Raw genomic sequence first — 18,038 nt, 5'->3', positions numbered from 1 at the left:
GCATCACGGAAACATGAGTTGGAAACATCAGTGTTGCTGCAGTTTAAGTTAATGACTCAGGCTCAGGTTTACAGAATGAAGTTACTCTTGCGGTGTTAACTAGACAGCTTGCTTATGAGTAATAGAAAACTGCATTAATAATAAAAAGATGGCTCTTCCCTCATGTCTGTCTCGGTATCAAAAGATTTTTCCTTTTTTTGGGTCAGGGTTCCAGTAGAGCCACCTTCTCTCTTGCCACTATCACCAAGTCACAATCAGGTAATTTTTAGTTTGTTTCTTTTTGCTGTTTTTATTTTGATTTTTGAAAACTAAGATAGTTTTCATTTATAATACTCAAATTGCCATTAATTGCTACTTATCTATAAATTTTAGTACTTGTCTTCTCTGTTAATACAGCATATGTACATGATATAGTTGCTGACAGTGTTTTCAGACACCCTAACCCAAACAGCAGCCCCACTTTTACATGCAAAATGATTCCTTTTTTGCAGCTGCCACACACAGACTTGGAACCGCCACGGAGAAGAGAACAGTTGGTGGAGCGTGCTCGGAGAGAGGCACAGCTGGCGGCCCTGCAGTACGAGGAGGAGAAAGTGAGGACCAAGAAGATTCAGAGAGAGGCTGTACTGGACTTTATCAAGGTGAGGCATTTGAACTCATTGCTGATACTCTAAAAATAATTTAGTGACTGGTCAGGTGAGGCCTTGTGAGCTTTAATGAGAAAGCTGCTGATAGCCAGGTGTAGGGACACATGCCTGTCATCACAGCCTTAAGGGAGGCTGAGGCAGAAGGATTGCTAGTTCCAGCAAAGCCTGGGTACTTTAGTGACTTCATGAGACCCTGTCTCAAAATTAAAAAGAAAAATTTTTTTCAAAATGGGCTGAGAACATAGCCCAGTACAAAGGCCCTAGGTTTAATCTGTAGGAGTGGGGGGAAAAGGGTGGACTACTTTTTATATAGCCTCTCAAAAACTAGTCAGAATTCTTCATTGGTTTATCTAATCTTTCTAATAGGTAAGATGAGAATGTTCATGTTTCACAGAGAAGGAAGCTACCGTTCTAGGAAGACTAAGCAATGTTATCATCACAGTTAAGACAAACTTAAAATTCTTAAAGCCTAACTTGTTCACTTGTTCATTTGAGTTTGGGGGTGGTGGTTTGTTTTGTTTTGTTTTGTTTTGTTTTGTTTTGTTTTGTTTTGTTTTGAGACAGGGTCTCACTTTGTAGTTCAGGCTGGCCTTCATTTCACTATGTAGCCCAGGCTGGCCTCAGACTTGCAGCGATCCTCCTGCCTCAGCTTCCCAAGTGCTGGGACTCCAGGCATGCACCACCTGGCCCTGCTCAATTATTGATCTAATAGACATTTACGGAATGCTGGTTATGTACCGATACAAGGAATATAAGAATACATAAAGTACAAGTCCTGTTCAACAGGACAACTTAGATCACATCAGGAATGAATCAATGAGTAACAATTTACAGTAAAACACTAGTTTTAAATCAAAGATGAAGGAAGAGTTCAGGAACAATTATCATCAGAACTTGACCTCAGAAGGAGGTGCTCGGAGATTCAAGAATGGAATGGGGTGCCTCATTTCTTTGAACAAACAAAAAAAAATGGAATGGCTAGGTAGTGTACAGGAAGAAAAGTTAGATGGGTTCATTCCAGATTGAGGGGATGTCAGTCAGAAGCTAGGAATGAGCTCATACAATTTGTTATTTAAAATAATGGGGCCCAGGGATATAGCGGCACAATGCCTGCCTGGCAAGCATGAAGTCGTGAGTTTGATTCCAGATACCAAACATATATATATATATATATATATATATATATATATATATATATATATATATATATATATATATATATATATCTATAAAAATTACTTAGCTGGGCAAGGTGGGGCACACACCTGTAATCCCCTTACTTGGGAGGTAGGAATATCCCCACAAGTTGAGACCATTTTGGGGTATATAGCTCAAGGCTGGCCTGATTTCCTTAACAAGATCCTGTCTCAGAAAACCAAAAGTAAATAAAATAATGGTGCTTGAAGGAAATACCAGCTTGGTTAGAGTTTGTGTTGATGAAAAAAGAAAAAATAAATTGCTGAGATGTTGAAGATGATGATAATAATACTTAAAGTTTACTGAGTGCTTACTGTATAGCCCAGGTGCTGCTCTGAGTGCTTTATATATTTTAAGTCATTTAATACTCTCAATAGTCCTGTGAAATAGATACAGTTATTTTCTTGTTGTGATAACTGCCTAAGGCTAAGGTTAAATACTCAGCTGGTAAGTGAGTGGGCTGCATACCCTGCGCTGGCTGCAGTGCAGTCCTGCCTCTCGGGAAATGATACGGCTGATGCTTAGACACCCCAGGTGCTGTCTATGTGTTTTACATAAGTTGATGTTTAGCTCGCCTTTGTGGAAGTTCCCTAGCTAGTAAGAGCTGCTCACCCTGCAGACATTCATGACTACCTGCAGATTAGAGGGTGATCTTGATCTGCTAGGCAGAAGGTTTTTAAGTAGGAGAAAACAGGAGAAGAAATACTTCTGCCAAAGTAGTCTGCTCATGTTAGAACAGGTCACAAGGAAAGAGCTAGAGGAGGAAAGTGGAATAGGAATTGCAGTAATTAGGCGGTACTGCAAAATGAGGCATCACACTGGAAGGTTTTGAAATTGCTACAGAGCTGGTAGTGTTGCATCGGTGGCAGAAACTTGCAGTCGGGAAATATGTGAACTTTAACCCCCCTTTCCCACCACTGTGTGCCTGGCTGTCCAAAAATTACCGAGCTGTTTTGTGCCTTGAGTTTCCTCATGCGTATTCTACTTAATAGTTCAACGTTAACGATTACAGAATTATTATGTATGTCCCCAACAATACTGGTGTGGTAGCTGCTGTGAGTCTAGCGTTGTGGGAAGCGTGTAGAATTTGGCATCAGGAGACAGGTATAAATCTCAGCTATGCTACTCACGAACTTGGTGACCTTGTATTTGTCCACAGTCACTCCTCAATTTTTTTCATCTCTAAGAAAACATGATATGATATTTGTGTATCTCACAGAATAAGGAGACATGGCGGCAGGTTTTGCAGACATGGGGCAGGGAACCTAAGGATGAGGCGGGAGAGCAGGACCAGGAGGGGAAAGTGAAGTAAAAATGATGATGACGTGGCTGGCGTATACATGTACCAGTTCTCCAAGAGGAACGTAATTATTACCTGTCGCAAACACATAGCAGAAAAAAAAACAGATCGGAAAACACATTGTAACACTGACTACACAGATATTATTTGTCATAATTGCAAAAATCAACAAAGTGAGGGACGTAGCAGTTAGTACAGGAAAGAAATTGTGACTTTGTGGATGTTGATGTGAGTTGATAGTGAGGTTTCCATCTAGAATGCTAGCATAGTCTGTTGAAAAAACCTGAGATTCTGTGAATAGAAAGCTAGAGCTGTCAGCATTAGCATGGTATTTAAAGCAATAAAAAGACACATGCCTGTAATCTCAGCACTCAGGAGGCTGAGTCAGGAGGATCACTATGAGTTCAAGTCCAGCCTGGACTACATAGTGAGACCCTGTCTCAAACAAAACAAAACAAAACAAAACAAACGCCTAAAAATATGGTATGCTGGGCCTGGTGGTGCATGCCTGTAATCCCAGCACTCAGGAGAAGGCTGAGGCAGGAGGATCGTTGCAAGTTCAAGACCAGCCTGGGCTACAAAGTGAGGTCAAGGCCAGCCTGAACTGCATAGCAAGACCCTGTCTCAAAAAGACAAAAAAAATATGGTGATGCAGTTGTGAGATTTTTTTTTAAAATTTAAATTATAAGCTACTGTACTTAAGGCAAGGGCAACATCTTAAGTATATATATATATATTTTTTGGTACCAGGAATCGAGCTCACAACCTTGTGCTTGCTAGGCAAGCACTGTGCTGTTGAGCTGTATCCCCAGCCCAACATCTTAAGTATAAATCTAGAAAAGTGTTACTCTGTATTTAAGAAATGAAGAAATAAGTACAGCTGGGCATGATGGCACATACCTATAATCCCAGCACTTGGGAAGCTGAGGCAGGAGAATCACCATGAGTCTGAGGCCAGCCTGGGCTCCATAGTGGGTTCAAGGCCAGTCTGAACTGAACTGCATGACAAGACCATGTCTCAAACAAACAAAAAACCAGAATAAGTGGGACTAGTAAGTAAAATTTATCATTTAATCTAATGTTCTAGATTCTAATTAGTTTCCTTTTGGGGGGGCTTTGGGGTATCTAGCAAAAAGCATCACAAAGTCCACAAAAACAGCAATCTGCAATGGATAGTGAGGTAAGTATGTAACCACCTTTTCTTTGGAATTTATTGTTTTTCCCATGGAAATGAAATGTTTTGCATGTGATTTTCCTGTTTTCAGTGATCAGAATTTTGTCATAGTTTTTCCATCACAAAATTCTGTTTACAAAGAAAAGATGATACAGGTGAGAGAGTTATGTCAAAACCTATGGGTCTAGCTGGATGTGGTGGTGCATGCCTGTAATACCAGCACTGGGGGAGCTGAGACAGGAAGATCACCATGAGTTCAAGGTCAGCCTGGACTACACAGTGAGTTCAGTGCTGACCTGAACTATATAGCAAGACCCTGTCTCAAAACAAACAAAAAAGAAGCAGCAGCAGCCATGGGTTGCGATTCCATCACATCTGCCGGAGCACCCCTCACAGAGACTCTGTCACCCTCCTTAGCTGTGCCAGCCACACCCACTGCACAGTATCGAGTCACAGAAGAGAATTCTAAGACTTGCATCTGACGTGGTGACTGATGTTGCTATTAAACAAAATAACTCCAGGATTTTACCTTCAGTGGTTATTTCAGTACTACCAATTAAAGTCTCTGCACGTTAATTTTATAACATTAGGCAGTGTCAAGCATGATGGCACGTGTCTGTTAATCCCAGCACTCAGAAGGCTGAGGCAGGAGGGTCCCTGTGAGTCAGAAGCCAGCCTGGGCTACAGAGTGAATTCAAAGTCAACCTGAACTACATGAGACCCATAATGACTACATAATGAGGGGGGGAAATATATATGGTAATACATATCATTGTGTGTAAAGGTGTAAAATTAATTGCTTAATCTTTTAAAAATGCATGCATTTACTTTGGTCTCCAAAAATGAAGCTTACTGAATTAATTTTATTATAGTTGACTTTTTAATTGACCATTTCCCTTTATTTTTATCATCAGTTTTTTCAATTTGAGTCTCACTTCCTTAAAAAAACACATAAAGACATTGTTTTTGTCAATTTTGACTTTGCTTCTTCAGAAGGTTTTTAAACAGTGAGATCATATTTGAAGTTGTTTAAACTCTTTGGAAGAAAATCAGGGCTCAGAGTTAATTTGTTGGCTGTTATGGTACGTAGATTCAGATGATTGTAAATATGATCTTTGAGTCTGCATCTTCCAAAGTGTGGCTTAGTATCTCTGTCCTCTTGTGTGTTTGTTTGAAGTGCGTCACTTGTGTGTGTAGTTTGCTTTTGACATTGCTTCATTTTTCTCCACCTCTCCAGTGTCCCTTCCCACCCAGAAGGTCTCAGCACACTGATGATAGTGCCTTGTTAGTGGTAAGATTTATAAAAAATGAAGTTTTACATTGTTGTGTCTGGAGATTGAAGAGCAGCTATGTGCTCTTCACTCAGAAATGACCTGAAGCCAGGTGTGGAGGTGCATGCCATAATCTCAGCACTCAGGAGACTGAGGCAGGAGGATATCCGGGAGTTTGAGGCCAGCTTCGGGCTACAAAATGAGTTCAAGGCCAACCTGAACTTCATAGTGAAACCCTGTTGCAAAAAGACAAGCCAAAAAAATAAAGGGGCCAGGGATATAGTTTAGTGGTGCAGTGCCTGCCTAGCAAGCTCGAAGTCCTGAGTTTGATTCCCAGTACCCACACAAAAAGAAAGAAATGACGTGGATATCATAAAACATGATGAGTGTGATTGCTGAAAGCTTTGTAGGAGCTATGCCTGTGTCCTTGCGTCACCATCCATTTGCCAGCGTTCAAGGGCTGCAGCTGGTATTCACAGTCTCTGTAGTGCTTCCCAATGAAAAGTATTTGCATTAAGAACTGTACTGGTGGGAGCTGGGGATTTAGCTCAGCGGCACAGCGCCTGCCTGGCAAGTGCAAGGTCATGAGTTTGAGTCCCGGTACCGGGGGGAAAAAACAAAACAAAACAAAAAAAAGAACTGTACTGGCTTTGTGTATATGAGGCATAACACACTGTGTCAGCCTTTTAAACGAGTTCTCATTCCAGGTGCATTTTATTAATTGTTAATTTGGTTCATGAGTCACCTGTGTGTTAAATGGGACCACCGCCCCCTTACCTCATGACACTAATTATGCAACTTTACATTTGGCTTCCTGTATTACTATGTTTTTGTTTTGTTTTGTTTTTGTTTTTTGAGACAGGGTCTCACTGTGCAGTTCAGGTTGGCCTTGAGCTCACTTTGTAACCCAGGCTGGTCTCAAACTCACAAGGATCCTCCTGCCTCAGCCTCCCAAGTGCTGGGATTACAGGCATGCGCCACCATGCCTGGCATTATTATGTATTTTAAACTATTAAAAAATCCCAAATTTTTTAGCAAAAAATTTAGCAAAATCTCAAACTCAGGAAAACATTGCTGATAATGCTAACTCCTGATCATTTTTAACACTCGTTTACTTTTTTGTCTTGTTTATTTTTTTGAGTTTTGTTTTGTTTTGTTTTAAGACAAGCTCACCATGTAGCCCAGGCTGACCTGGAACTCACTATGTAGCCAAGGCTGGCCTCAAAGTCACGGCGATCCTCCTGCCTCAGCCTTGCAAGTGTCTGATTACAGGCACATACCCAGCTAACATTTGTTTACTTTTTATTGCCTTTTATACCAAGTGAAAATGAGTATGAGGCTTTATTTAAAATCATAACTTTTATAAGCCTTGCAAGAAAATGCTCACCATTTGTAGAATTGCTTTTCTTATCATGTTTTATGCTGTTTTTATGGTGACATCAAAACTGAGCAATTCACTAGTGTCTGTGACATATCCTGTATCACGTGCTAGAAATGCTGCTGTTAGGTGTAACCTGTGAGTTGCATTCCTTGAGTATCAGGTTTTTGCTGTGCGAGCTCCCACTGTCTGTTAAAATTTCTGTATATTCTGCAAGTTTCATTTTCTTTGAGGTGGATAGAGCACATTTTAGCTGGGAAGTCTTAAAGATGAGGACAACCGCAAGACTGGAGTTTCAGTAGAAGTTAATTGGCGTGAGAAGTCAAAAATACTTTAAATTAATGGGAAATAGTGAGGGCCTCTGATGATCCAGACACAAAAGTATCTCCTTCACTTCTCCTTCAAGGCAAATTTAAGAGTTAAGGTTAAAAATGATCACCATCCTGATTACTGAGGCAGAGAATGTCTTGTCCAAGGTCACGTAGGTAGATCTAGATCTGAGTGCCTCCGGACCTGCAGGAGACACCACACTGTCGTGTATTGCCTTCCATAATGTAACTGGAAGTTAGTGAAAGAAAAAGTAAAGCTTGAAAAGACAACAGCAAAATCCTCTTAGCATGAAGTTTGAAATAGCCTTCAGTTATTTGTCAGAACAGTACACTTGTATTTTAGTTAAAAGTGTTCGGCTGGGCATGGTGGTATATACCTGTAATCCCAGCACTTGGGAGGCTGAGGCAGGAGGATCTCAGGGAGTTTGAGGCCAGTCTGGCTACAAAGTGAGTTCAAGGTCAGCCTGAACTGCATAACCAGGCTTTGTGGCGCACGCCTATAATTCCATTGCTCAGAAGGCTGATGCAGGTTTGGGGCCAGCCTGGGCTACACAGTGAGCTCAAGGCCAGCCTGAACTGCATAGCGAGATCTGTCTCAAAAAGACAATAATAATAATAATAATAATAATAATAAATTAACAAAAAAGAAGCAAATCTTGTGTTTCTTTGTATGCCAAATAACGTCAAACCCAACACTACACGAAGAGTCCTATTCTAAATTTTGACACTGACCTTCTCAGACTACTTCATGTTGCTCAAGTCTCACCCTCTTCCCATGGCCTCGAAGCTTTTGTGGGCTCTGGCCACTGCCCCTCTCCAGTCTCATCTCTGGACTCACCCCACCAGCAGTTTCGCACATCCGCAGATAGTTCAGCCCTTTACCGCCTCAGGACGTTTGCCAGTGCTGTCCTGGTACATGGAGTTGAATTGCAGTCAGTCTAATTTGGGTTAATACCGAGGAGACGCTGTTCTGATTGACCCCAGCTCTACTCAGTTAAAAAGAGTTCTTTGACTAAAATTGTTTCCCATCACAGGAACAGCAGAGGACTCTAGTTTCAAATGTGTTTTGCTAAAAACGATGATGTTCTCAGGTTTATTTCTGTATAAAATCATTTTTATGAAATCATGACTTTCAGTTATTGACTGATATCATCTGGGATATTGCAAATATCCTGAGTTATGCAGATGGAAAAACTAGGTTGTATAAAAGATACTTTCACATATTGTCTTAGTAAATATTTGAAAGTTGTCAGTGACCTTTCCTTTTCTAATTTCATTGATCAGGTATTCCCACTTGACATTTTGCTAACTTAAGTGCTGCCTTCTGTTTCTTCTCTTCCTCTTTAAAAATTTAGTCGCTGTCAGGGTTGAGTGAAGTGGGCTGTGCTGCCACCCTGCCTCATTCTGCTGCCTTCCTGCCTCTTAAGGTATCTCTTGTTACATTAATTATCCAGGAAATTTGGGGAGGAAGTATAAAAGCTGGGTCTTAAATTTCCCAGTGGATTGGTCTTACAGTAACCTAAAGTATAGGGTTGCTTGAAATACACATAGGCTGCCGGGCATAGTGGAGCACACCTGTAATCCTAGCATTTGGAAGACTGAGGTAGGAGGATCACTGAGAGTTCAAGGCCAGCCTGGGCTCCACAGTGAGACCCTGTCTCACAAAAAATAAAAACAAGAAAAGAAAGAAAGAAACACTGATTTTATATAAAAATTTTTGAACATTTTATTGTTCCAGAAATAGTCATAGAAAGCTGGGCATGGTAGTGCACACCTGTAATCCCAGCACTTGGGAGGCTGAGGCAGGAGGATCATTGTGAGTTTGAGGCCAGTTTGTGCTATATAAGTGAGTCCCAGGGCTGGGGATATAGCTCAGTGGCCTAAGCGCCTGCCTGGCAAGCACGAGGTTGTGAGTTTCATCCCCGGTACCGCAAAAAAAAAAAAATATATATATATATATATATATATATATATGAGTCCCAGGCCTTGTCTCAAAAAAAAAAATAGTCATAGAGCCTGCATTAAGTCCTTATATTCAGATTTTGAAATGTCATTCTCATTTTGTTATTCATTTATTTTTTTAGTCATGAGCTGCTTTACTATGGTTAGCACATATCAGATTAACTAATTTGTTGTCTAATGCATAGAGAATAATGAATCCCAGTCTAAAACTGCCACTGCCCAACCCTCCACAGTATGGGTCAGCCAACTATAGCCTATAGGCTTCCTGTTTTTATAAACAGTTTTATTGAAGCAGCCCATCCCTTTCGTTTATGTATTATCTGTTTCACAGTGAACAGAGTTGGAATAGTTATTATAGAGATCATAATGACTTGTACACTTAAAATTTTTACTGTTTATATGGGGAAAAAAAAGAACAATCTTTGCTTTATATCAACAGTAATGTCTTAAGAGATGACAGATTCCACCTTCTAAAAAAATTTAATCTAAACCCTAGAAATTCAAGCTGGTTGTGTACATGCTTATAATCACAGAACTTGGGAGGCTGAGGCAAGAAGATTGCCACAAGTTGGAGGCAAACTAGGGCTATGTAGTGAGACCCTGTCTCAAAAAGAATCAATCAATAAACAAACTAACTATAAGTCTGCAAATTAACTTGTAGTATTTTATCTTTCAAAAGCTTCTGGGAATGGTAATTCCACATTTGTCATCACAGAATACGTAAGAAATGTTTAATAATTCTTACTGTCAAAAGGTCCTTCCGTTGTCTAACATATCTGTCCCAAAGTGGTTCACCCTGATTTCTTTTCTTTCCAGTTAGAGATCTCCATGTAAGCATCTTTGCATTTGAAACTATTATGATCTCATACATGACTTCTCTCTAAATAAAAGTGCCTTTCCCAACCTGTTAATCTTTCCTGATGTTTATAGTGCCCTACCCTCCCTTTTGGCTCCAAACCACAGTTAGAAATATAACCCAGCAGAGCCTGCCTGGTGCTGGGCCTGCCTGGGTTTTCACATGTCTTCTCATGCCAGTTTTTGGTTGCCTTTTTCAGTTTGTGATGTTCATTTTGTTCAGTATCTACTATCATTCTCAGTGTTCATGTTGTACTCCCAAATTTCTACTTCATGTATCTTTTGTTTTTCCTGAATATTTAATTTTACTGTTTGAACATTTTTGCTTCTCCAGTGTACCAGAATACTTTCAAGTCTTGTGTCATGCTGACCTCTCAACTTTTTGACATCTGTTAACCTGATGAACCTTTTCTCTGATCAGTTATTGAAAGTGCTATATGTACCTGGATGACTCCTGAGAAAATTTTGTCTGTAATTCTTTTCCATGGTGACTTGTTGCTAGCCTTTTTTTCAGTTAGGGTCCTTATTTGCACAACATAGAAAATTATTGCAGCAGCCAGGTGTAGTGGTGCTTGCCTCTGATCCCAGCTCTCAGGAGGCTGAGGCAGGAGAATATGAGTTTGAGCCTGCCTGGCCTGCATAGTGAATGCAAGGCCATCCTGGACTACATAGTTGAAACCCTGTCTCAGAAAACCAAAAAGAAAAGAAAATTATTTCAGCCATTTTTTCCCCAAAATTCTCTCAAGAAAGCATCTTGAGTTTATCTAGGGAGAAATGCAGATGCACAGCTAGTACCACTCTACCTGTGTGAGAGGAGTTGGATTCATTATCTCAAGGGAGCCTGGGAATTATCTATCTCAGAGTCATAGTTAATTAAGAAAGGCCAGATATGAATGTACCAGACATTGTGAGATCCAGATCGTTTTCTCTAAAAAAGTGATTCTCATATGAAATTAAATCTGAAACTTTACTGGATTTAAGATAGATGTTAAGTCTGACTTTGCTTCTACCAAACCTACTAAAGAGGCAGATGATTGGTTTTCAAATTTTATCTTTACCTTTACAACAGTTACACACTGTATTTATGCATAGTTTTGTTTCTTTTGTTGCTCAGCCAGGCTCAAAAATTGAATTCATACCAGTTTTGAGATTATTCCACAACCGTTTTTTGCTCTCCAAGAACTCCCACATAATAGTTAAGTAGACTTAGAGTGATATGAACGAATTAGTGTTGTAGAATGCAAGTCACTTAGATTTATAGTTTCTTTCAGTAAAAAAGTATATTTTTGAAATCGTCATTTACAGTCCCCGCCTTTGGGCTGTTTTCCTCGCGCTGATTGTGTTGTGCAGGCTGTGCAGCTGGTTTGGGAGGTCGAGAGCATTTGCTGTCCTTCGGTGTCACTTGTCTCAGCTCTTCTCGTCTAGTAAAGCTGCCTTTGTATCCTCCTTTTCCTTTTATTTCTTACTATGCTTAATTTTCTAGTCTCTGTACTATAAGTGACACTTCTAAATGTTTAAAAGTATTTTTTCTCTGTATCTAGAAGAATAATCTCTACCTTTGGAGGTTTTTGTCTGCGTCACTGGTCCTTGACTGTCTAGCGTACTTTCTCCTTCCTTGCGCATACCCTTTGAAAGTCAGGGTAGTCTTCTGTTTCCTTGTAAAGATAGCCAGCTTTTGCCTCATTTGCCTATTGATTCCTTTTACTAGTTCCTGTTACTCTTGTTTTAAATTAAATTTCTTACTTAAATTTCCATTTTTCCCAACACCTGAGACTTAGTTAATATGAATTTACAGCGACCAGGGAGGTAGCTCAAGGCACAGTGCTTGCCTGGGAAGCACAAGGTCCTGAATTCAATTCCTAGTACCAAAAAAAAAAATGAATTCATAATCTTTTTTTTTTAAATTTACAATCTTGATGAATATGTCTTTCCCCTGGAAAGATAATCGGTGGTTTTACTCAAATGTGCAACTTACTTTTTGAATCTTAATTCTAGGCTAAAGACTTGTATCAAACTAAAGAACTGTAACTGGGAAAAATGTTCTCAAAAACAGTTAAAATACTGTCAACGTTAACTTCAACTATAGATACGAGATTTCTGAAAATATTTTTATCTTCTCATTTGAAGACAGTTTCTGAAACTGCTGAAACCAGTGTAGAGAAGAACATGGGAGTAGATAGATGTGTGTGTTAGTTTTAAAGTCATTCTTTGTTCAGAAGTGTCTTAGTTATTTCAAAAAGTTACGTATTTCAATATACATGTCAAGTCCTTTCTTGGTTCTACTTCCCTGCCAAGTCTTCATCATCTTTAATCCAACCAACAAATGTTTCAGATTTCATAACCATATTTTCCTCTTTTGGGTAAACTTTATACCAGTTTAGCTATTTTTCCTCCTTTTTAAAGTTCTTTTGCCCAATGAAGACATCTTAGACTCACATACTGCTATAGCAAATACATGTAGCATCTCTTAAACACACATTTTGGTAATTGAAATGAAAAACTTACATCACTCTTAAAAATTAAATTTTACTTTTCAGGAGAAAAAATACTTTAGAAACTTTTGGAAAAATGCTATTAGAAAAATATTGTTCTTGTTTCTATTTATTTTTCAGTAGAATTTTCTGCCTTAGGATGATTGTTTCAGGGTCTTTGGAAAGCCTGTAGAATAATAGGACTATCTTCAGAGAATGCTTCTGTAACAAAACAGAGTAAAAAGTTCATCTTTAAAAGACAATGTGAAAAATTTAATTCATTTCAACAAATTTTCATTTCTAGACATAATTTTGAAGGAGACTTGCATAGGTTTCATTGGTTTCGTAGTCTCAGAGTTGCCATAAATGTGGAACGTATCTCTTCCTGGATAGTAACTCTTGATATATCTCTGTTCCTCTACAGAGTAATGACAGACCTAATGCCATATCACATTCACCTACAGTGGAAGCAGGTAATAGACATAAAGGTAGAAATAATCATGTCAAGATAATTCTTTCTTTCATGGTCAGTTACTTGTTAGAGAACTGACCGAGATGATTCCTGTTGGAGAACTTTTCAGAGATAGAAATTGGACACCCAATCAGAAACATTCTAAACACTTCCTTTTTAAAAATTGATCTTAGCCGGGCGTGGTGGTGTACGCCTGTAATCCCAGCACTGGGGAGACTGAGGCAGGAGGATAGTTGCAAGTTCGAGACCAGCCTGGACTACAAAGTGAGCTCAAGGCCAGCCTGAACTGCATAGCGAGACCCTGTCTCAAAAAGACAAAAAAAAAAAAAAAAAAAAAAAGATCTTGTTGAACAACTGCTTAATCATTTAATAAGGACAAATGAACATGAACTCGCAGGGTTATAGCTTTGCAAGAGACTGTTCAACATATGAATATTTGTTGGTCCCATCAAAAATAACTTCAGAATTAAAAACACAGCCTCCCTACTTTGAGTATTATTTTTCTTGCCAGACTTTTCATTCATGAAGAGAATTATCATTTTATATCATTGCTATGCTTAATTTGTTTTTCTTTATATTATATTTAATTTGCCTTCCATTTCCTTTAATGTCATCTTGCTGTTCCAAGCTGACTTAGTTCATCACTCTGCTGCATATTCTTTTCCTGCTGCTATCCAGAGAAATCAACCCCCGCGCCCTGAGAGCTTCCTTTTCCGAGGAGCTGTCAGGGGAGAAGCAAATAAAGGTAGGTGGCAGTGGTTTGAAAAGGTGAGACAGTGGGTTGTTGGGGGTGGCCTAATGTAATGCAGTTAACTGTTAGCATGCTTTCACACTTCTCTACCAAGAGCTAGCCTCGGCAGGAGCTTTAAACTGTTGATGTCTGTGATTTCACTGACATTAAATCAGGAGCACCGTGTTTGAATTTTTTTGATAAGAAAGCTTCTTAGAAGCCAGCCATGGTTTTACATGCCTGTTACCCTGGGTACTCAGGAGGCTGAGGTGGGAGGGTCAAAAGTTTGAGGATAATCTGGGCAGCATAACAAGATCCTTTCTCAAAATAAAAAGGGTTGGAGATGTAGCCGAGTGGCAGAGCTCTGTGTTTATCTTTGTATAATTTTCTGTTTCTATATGATTTTCAGTAAAAACATTTTTAAATGGACATAATCATGAAAAAGTAGTTAAGCCAGAGGGTTATGGAAATGTCCTAGTTTTATGCTCTTTTGCCATTATTGTGTGTATTTTTAAATTTCCGTAATAAAAACCTCCTTTGCAAAGTCACTCCACAACGTCAGCACTGCTGTAGTGGAAAGACTCAGGTCGGGCGGATGTGGGCACTTGGCTAGCAGCACAGTCACCTTTCCCTGTTGCGTTTACTGTGTCTGTAGGTCATGCTTCCTCCCTTCTCTCGTCTCCTGCACCTGCCACAGATTCTGCAGAATGCATCACAAGACAGAGAGAAGAAGAGCTGAAATTAATAGATCAGCTACGGAAAGTGCGTATTTTACCTCTGATTTGCACTTAAAGTGTTACTGCTCTGGTCCATCTTCCTGTAATCACTTGGGTATCCGACATATAATTTTTATAGAAGCAGTAAGTGTCAAGCTGAATGTGGTAGCACACACCTATAATTCCAGCTTCTTGGGAGGCTGAGACAGGAAGATCAAAAGTTCAAGGCTAGCCTCGGCAATGTAATAACTTAGTGAGACCCTGTCTAAAATAAAATTTCAAAAGGGCTGAGGTTGTAAAGCACTTGTCCATGTGAGAGGCCCTGGGTTCACTCTGTGACACCAAACATTGTCCATTGTGTGTTGTGTTTTGTGGCAAAAGTGAGAGAAATTTTGTTAATAAGGAAACTTTTTACTAAAAAATGAGATGGATCATTCTAAAAGCTCAATTCCTACCTTTACTCATTTGAATTTTTTTATTTCCTTCCTGCTTCAAATTATAAAGAAATTTTATGAGCGTCATCGTTTACATCATGTACATGTAGACATATATAGCACACTTTGCAGTGAGAGATTTGCCGTTTTATTTTGGACCTGAAAGAGAATCCAGGTTTTCCTCCTCATTTTTGTTTTGTTTTGTTGTTTGTTTGTGACAGGGTGTCACCATCTTACTATGTATCCTAGGCCACACTCAGACTTGAACTTATGGCAATCCTCCTTCCTCAACCTCCCCAATGTGTGCATCACCACACCCGGCTTTTTTTTCTTTTTGTTCGGAAAATTGTCTCTGAAACTTTGTTGTACTTGGCACTATGTGCAGTCTGATTGCCATACGTTTGTATCGGGTTGCCTTAAAATACTGACTTGGGAGACAAGGATAAAATAGATTGTGGTATTTGCTTCCTTTTTATCTTATTTCTAGTTCAATTTTTTTTTTGTTAAATATTTTCTATTATAACATCATTGTCTTATGTGTTAATTACTCTTCAGTGACTATATTATGTATTTTCCTGTTCTTTCAGCACATTGAGTACCGGTTAAAAGTCTCTCTGCCTTGTGATCTTGGAGCAGCTCTAACTGATGGTGTTGTTCTTTGCCATTTGGCCAATCATGTGCGGCCTCGGTCTGTCCCAAGCATTCATGTTCCCTCACCGGCTGTGGTGAGTTTTTAATACTAGAAAGCATCAGCTGTTCATCAGACAATTATTGAACAGTAGGCAATCACTGTGCTGGATGCTTGGGATGCAGATTTAAAGGGTCTGTTTCTTGGTCTCCCTTCTACTAGAAATAAAAAAAGACATGAAAACAATAATTTACAACAATGTGATAAATGTTAGAACAGAGATGTTAGAATAAGAGGTTGATGTTAGCCAGGCACAGCGTTGCATTAGGGAAACTGGGCCAGGAGGATCACAAGTTTGAGTCCTGCCTGGGCAACATAGCAAGACCATGTCTCAAAATTCAAAAGGCTAAGGAGAGGGCTGGGGATTTAGCTCAGCGGCAAAAGCACCTGCCTGGCAAGCGCAAGGTCGTGAGTTCGGTTCCTGGTACCGGAAAAAAACAAAAAAAAAAAAAAAAAAAGGCTAAGGAGTAGCTCAGTGGTAGAACATCCCTGGGTTCAGTCCCCAGCACCACAGTGGGACAAAAAGGCTATTGTATTAATCCAAGCTGGAAAAGTTAACACGTTAGAGCAGTGAGAGGAAGGTTGTTTTAGAGGTGGGACTAATGTAGTCTAGTCACTCCTGTGGAAGGTGAGAGAACAGGCATTCCAGAGAATGCCCGATGTTTTTTTTGGTTGCTGCTGGTCAGACCTAGGTGTTACTATCAGGATGGCAGCCGCAAGAGAAAGAGTAGGCTTTGGGTTTGGGTTGACACACGTCTCTTGATTTGGTTTGGTTTGCTTTAGTTCAAATTTTATCATGAATTTTTTTAATTTTAAAGATCTGCTATGCTGTTGAGAAGACAGGACTTAAAATATTTTTACCATAAAGAAATAATGCCTCCCCCTCAAGAGAAGAAATATTGGCCTGGGGTGGAGCCCGGTGAGAGAACACTTGCCCAGCACGCCAGAGACCTTGGTTCCATCCCCAGTATTTCAGAAGACAGAAATGATAAATGTTAAAGGGGATAAGATGTGTGTCACCTCTTTTAAACGTTATGTAATGTATGCATATATCAAGATGTCACATAGTATCTCATAAATATGTATAGTTTTTATGTTTTTATGTGTCAGTTAAATGTTACTTTTAGAAAAGAACCCGTGGACACACATAAGTAAACTTTCAGATAGGGGAACACTTAAGATCTCTACCTAGGTCTGATATGCATTGCATTTTGCCATACTTACTGTTTTTGTGTGTTTGTGTGTCTTTTAACTGCACCAGTTATAGTTCCATATGTCATAACTCTCTACCCCTTAACTATTTCCAAACTCCTGGGCCCCTTGACTTTGCCCCTAGCCCATGCCAGTGGCCAACTGATAGAGGGCCAGGCTCAGGCCTGCCGTGTGTTTGGTGCTGTTCCCACTCCTGAGCGTGCCGTGGGCCCGGGCTGACGCTGAGAAAGGGGTTAGCAGCCAGCAGGGTGTGCAGGTGGGGGTCGAAGATGGGGTCATGGACTGGTGGAGGGGCGCTAGGTGCCAGCATCCGCCACGGGGTATATTCACATCCCCCACTTAGTTTAAGAACATCTCTATAGCTGCTTTCCCTCCCTCCTGGTCACAGTACACAGGCACGTGCAAACACTCACACACACAGCGCATGTGCAGATATAATCAAAGCTCTCATTGCATTTGATTGTTTCACCTGCTTTTGATAGCTTTGAACAAATACTGTGCAGTTGTAATATACTTAGCCATGTTTGACTTCTCAAAGGTTTGACCTCATCTTTGAGGGTTTTGTTTTGTTTTGTTTTGTTTTTGGGTGGAGGGACCAGGAATTGAACTCAGGACCTTGCGCTTGCCAGGCAGATACCATGCCACTGAGCTATACCCTCAGCTCCTTTTTTTTGTTTTTTGAGACAAGGTCTTACTATACAATTCAGGTTGGCCTTGAACTGACTCTGTAGCCCCAGGCTGGCCTTAGACTCCTGACAATCCTGTCTCAACCTGCTGAGTGCTGGGATTACAGGCATATGCCAACACACCCAGCTGACCTCATCTTATTTTCTCTTCATTTATTGTTATTTAGGCAGGCAGTTCCTGTTATAAATTCTTTACTCAAACTCCAATTATGTAGAAGACTGTAGATTTCTATTTTGGGGCATTCATCTTACTGGCTTTCTAGGTGAAAATCCTTTGTGTCTCCCAAGGACCTTGTATTATTTTAATTGTAAGGACTTCTTTGTTACCAGAGTCCCAAGAATGCTGTGTGTCCCTTTTCTGTGTAGCACATCCAAAAATGGAATCATGCATTTGTTTTTTCTTTTCTTTTCATTACTTTTCTTTTTGTCTTTTTGAGACAGGGTCTCACTATGCAGTTCAGGCTGGTCTTGAACTCACTTTGTAGCCCAGGCTGGCCTCAAACTCACAATGATCCT

The 18,038-nt window shown here is 39.9% G+C and overlaps 1 protein-coding gene across 8 annotated transcripts in view; it reads left to right on the top strand.

Annotated features, from left to right (window-relative positions):
• Positions 1-18,038, top strand: part of Lrch3 (leucine-rich repeats and calponin homology (CH) domain containing 3) — an 88,306-nt gene that overhangs the window by 57,043 nt on the left and 13,225 nt on the right. For 4 of the 8 annotated variants that reach the window (XR_001233690.1, XM_005383086.2, XM_005383089.2 and 1 more), the window contains exons 11-19: positions 207-258; positions 492-641; positions 4,274-4,324; positions 5,556-5,609; positions 8,652-8,723; positions 13,009-13,057; positions 13,685-13,801; positions 14,442-14,548; positions 15,524-15,661. Coding sequence is in view for 7 of the 8 variants with exons in the window: in XM_005383086.2 (XP_005383143.1) it covers positions 207-258; positions 492-641; positions 4,274-4,324; positions 5,556-5,609; positions 8,652-8,723; positions 13,009-13,057; positions 13,685-13,801; positions 14,442-14,548; positions 15,524-15,661 (790 nt within the window). In the remaining variant the exon portion in view is untranslated. The remainder of the gene's footprint in view (positions 1-206; positions 259-491; positions 642-4,273; positions 4,325-5,555; positions 5,610-8,651; positions 8,724-13,008; positions 13,058-13,684; positions 13,802-14,441; positions 14,549-15,523; positions 15,662-18,038) is intronic. The other 4 variants (XM_005383085.2, XM_005383087.2, XM_005383088.2 and 1 more) reach the window with 4 other exon arrangements.

The sequence above is a fragment of the Chinchilla lanigera genome, unplaced genomic scaffold (assembly GCF_000276665.1).
Source record: "Chinchilla lanigera isolate Chin_1 unplaced genomic scaffold, ChiLan1.0 scaffold00019, whole genome shotgun sequence".
Lineage (NCBI taxonomy): Eukaryota > Metazoa > Chordata > Mammalia > Rodentia > Chinchillidae > Chinchilla > Chinchilla lanigera.
This window is presented reverse-complemented; position numbering and strand designations above follow the sequence as displayed.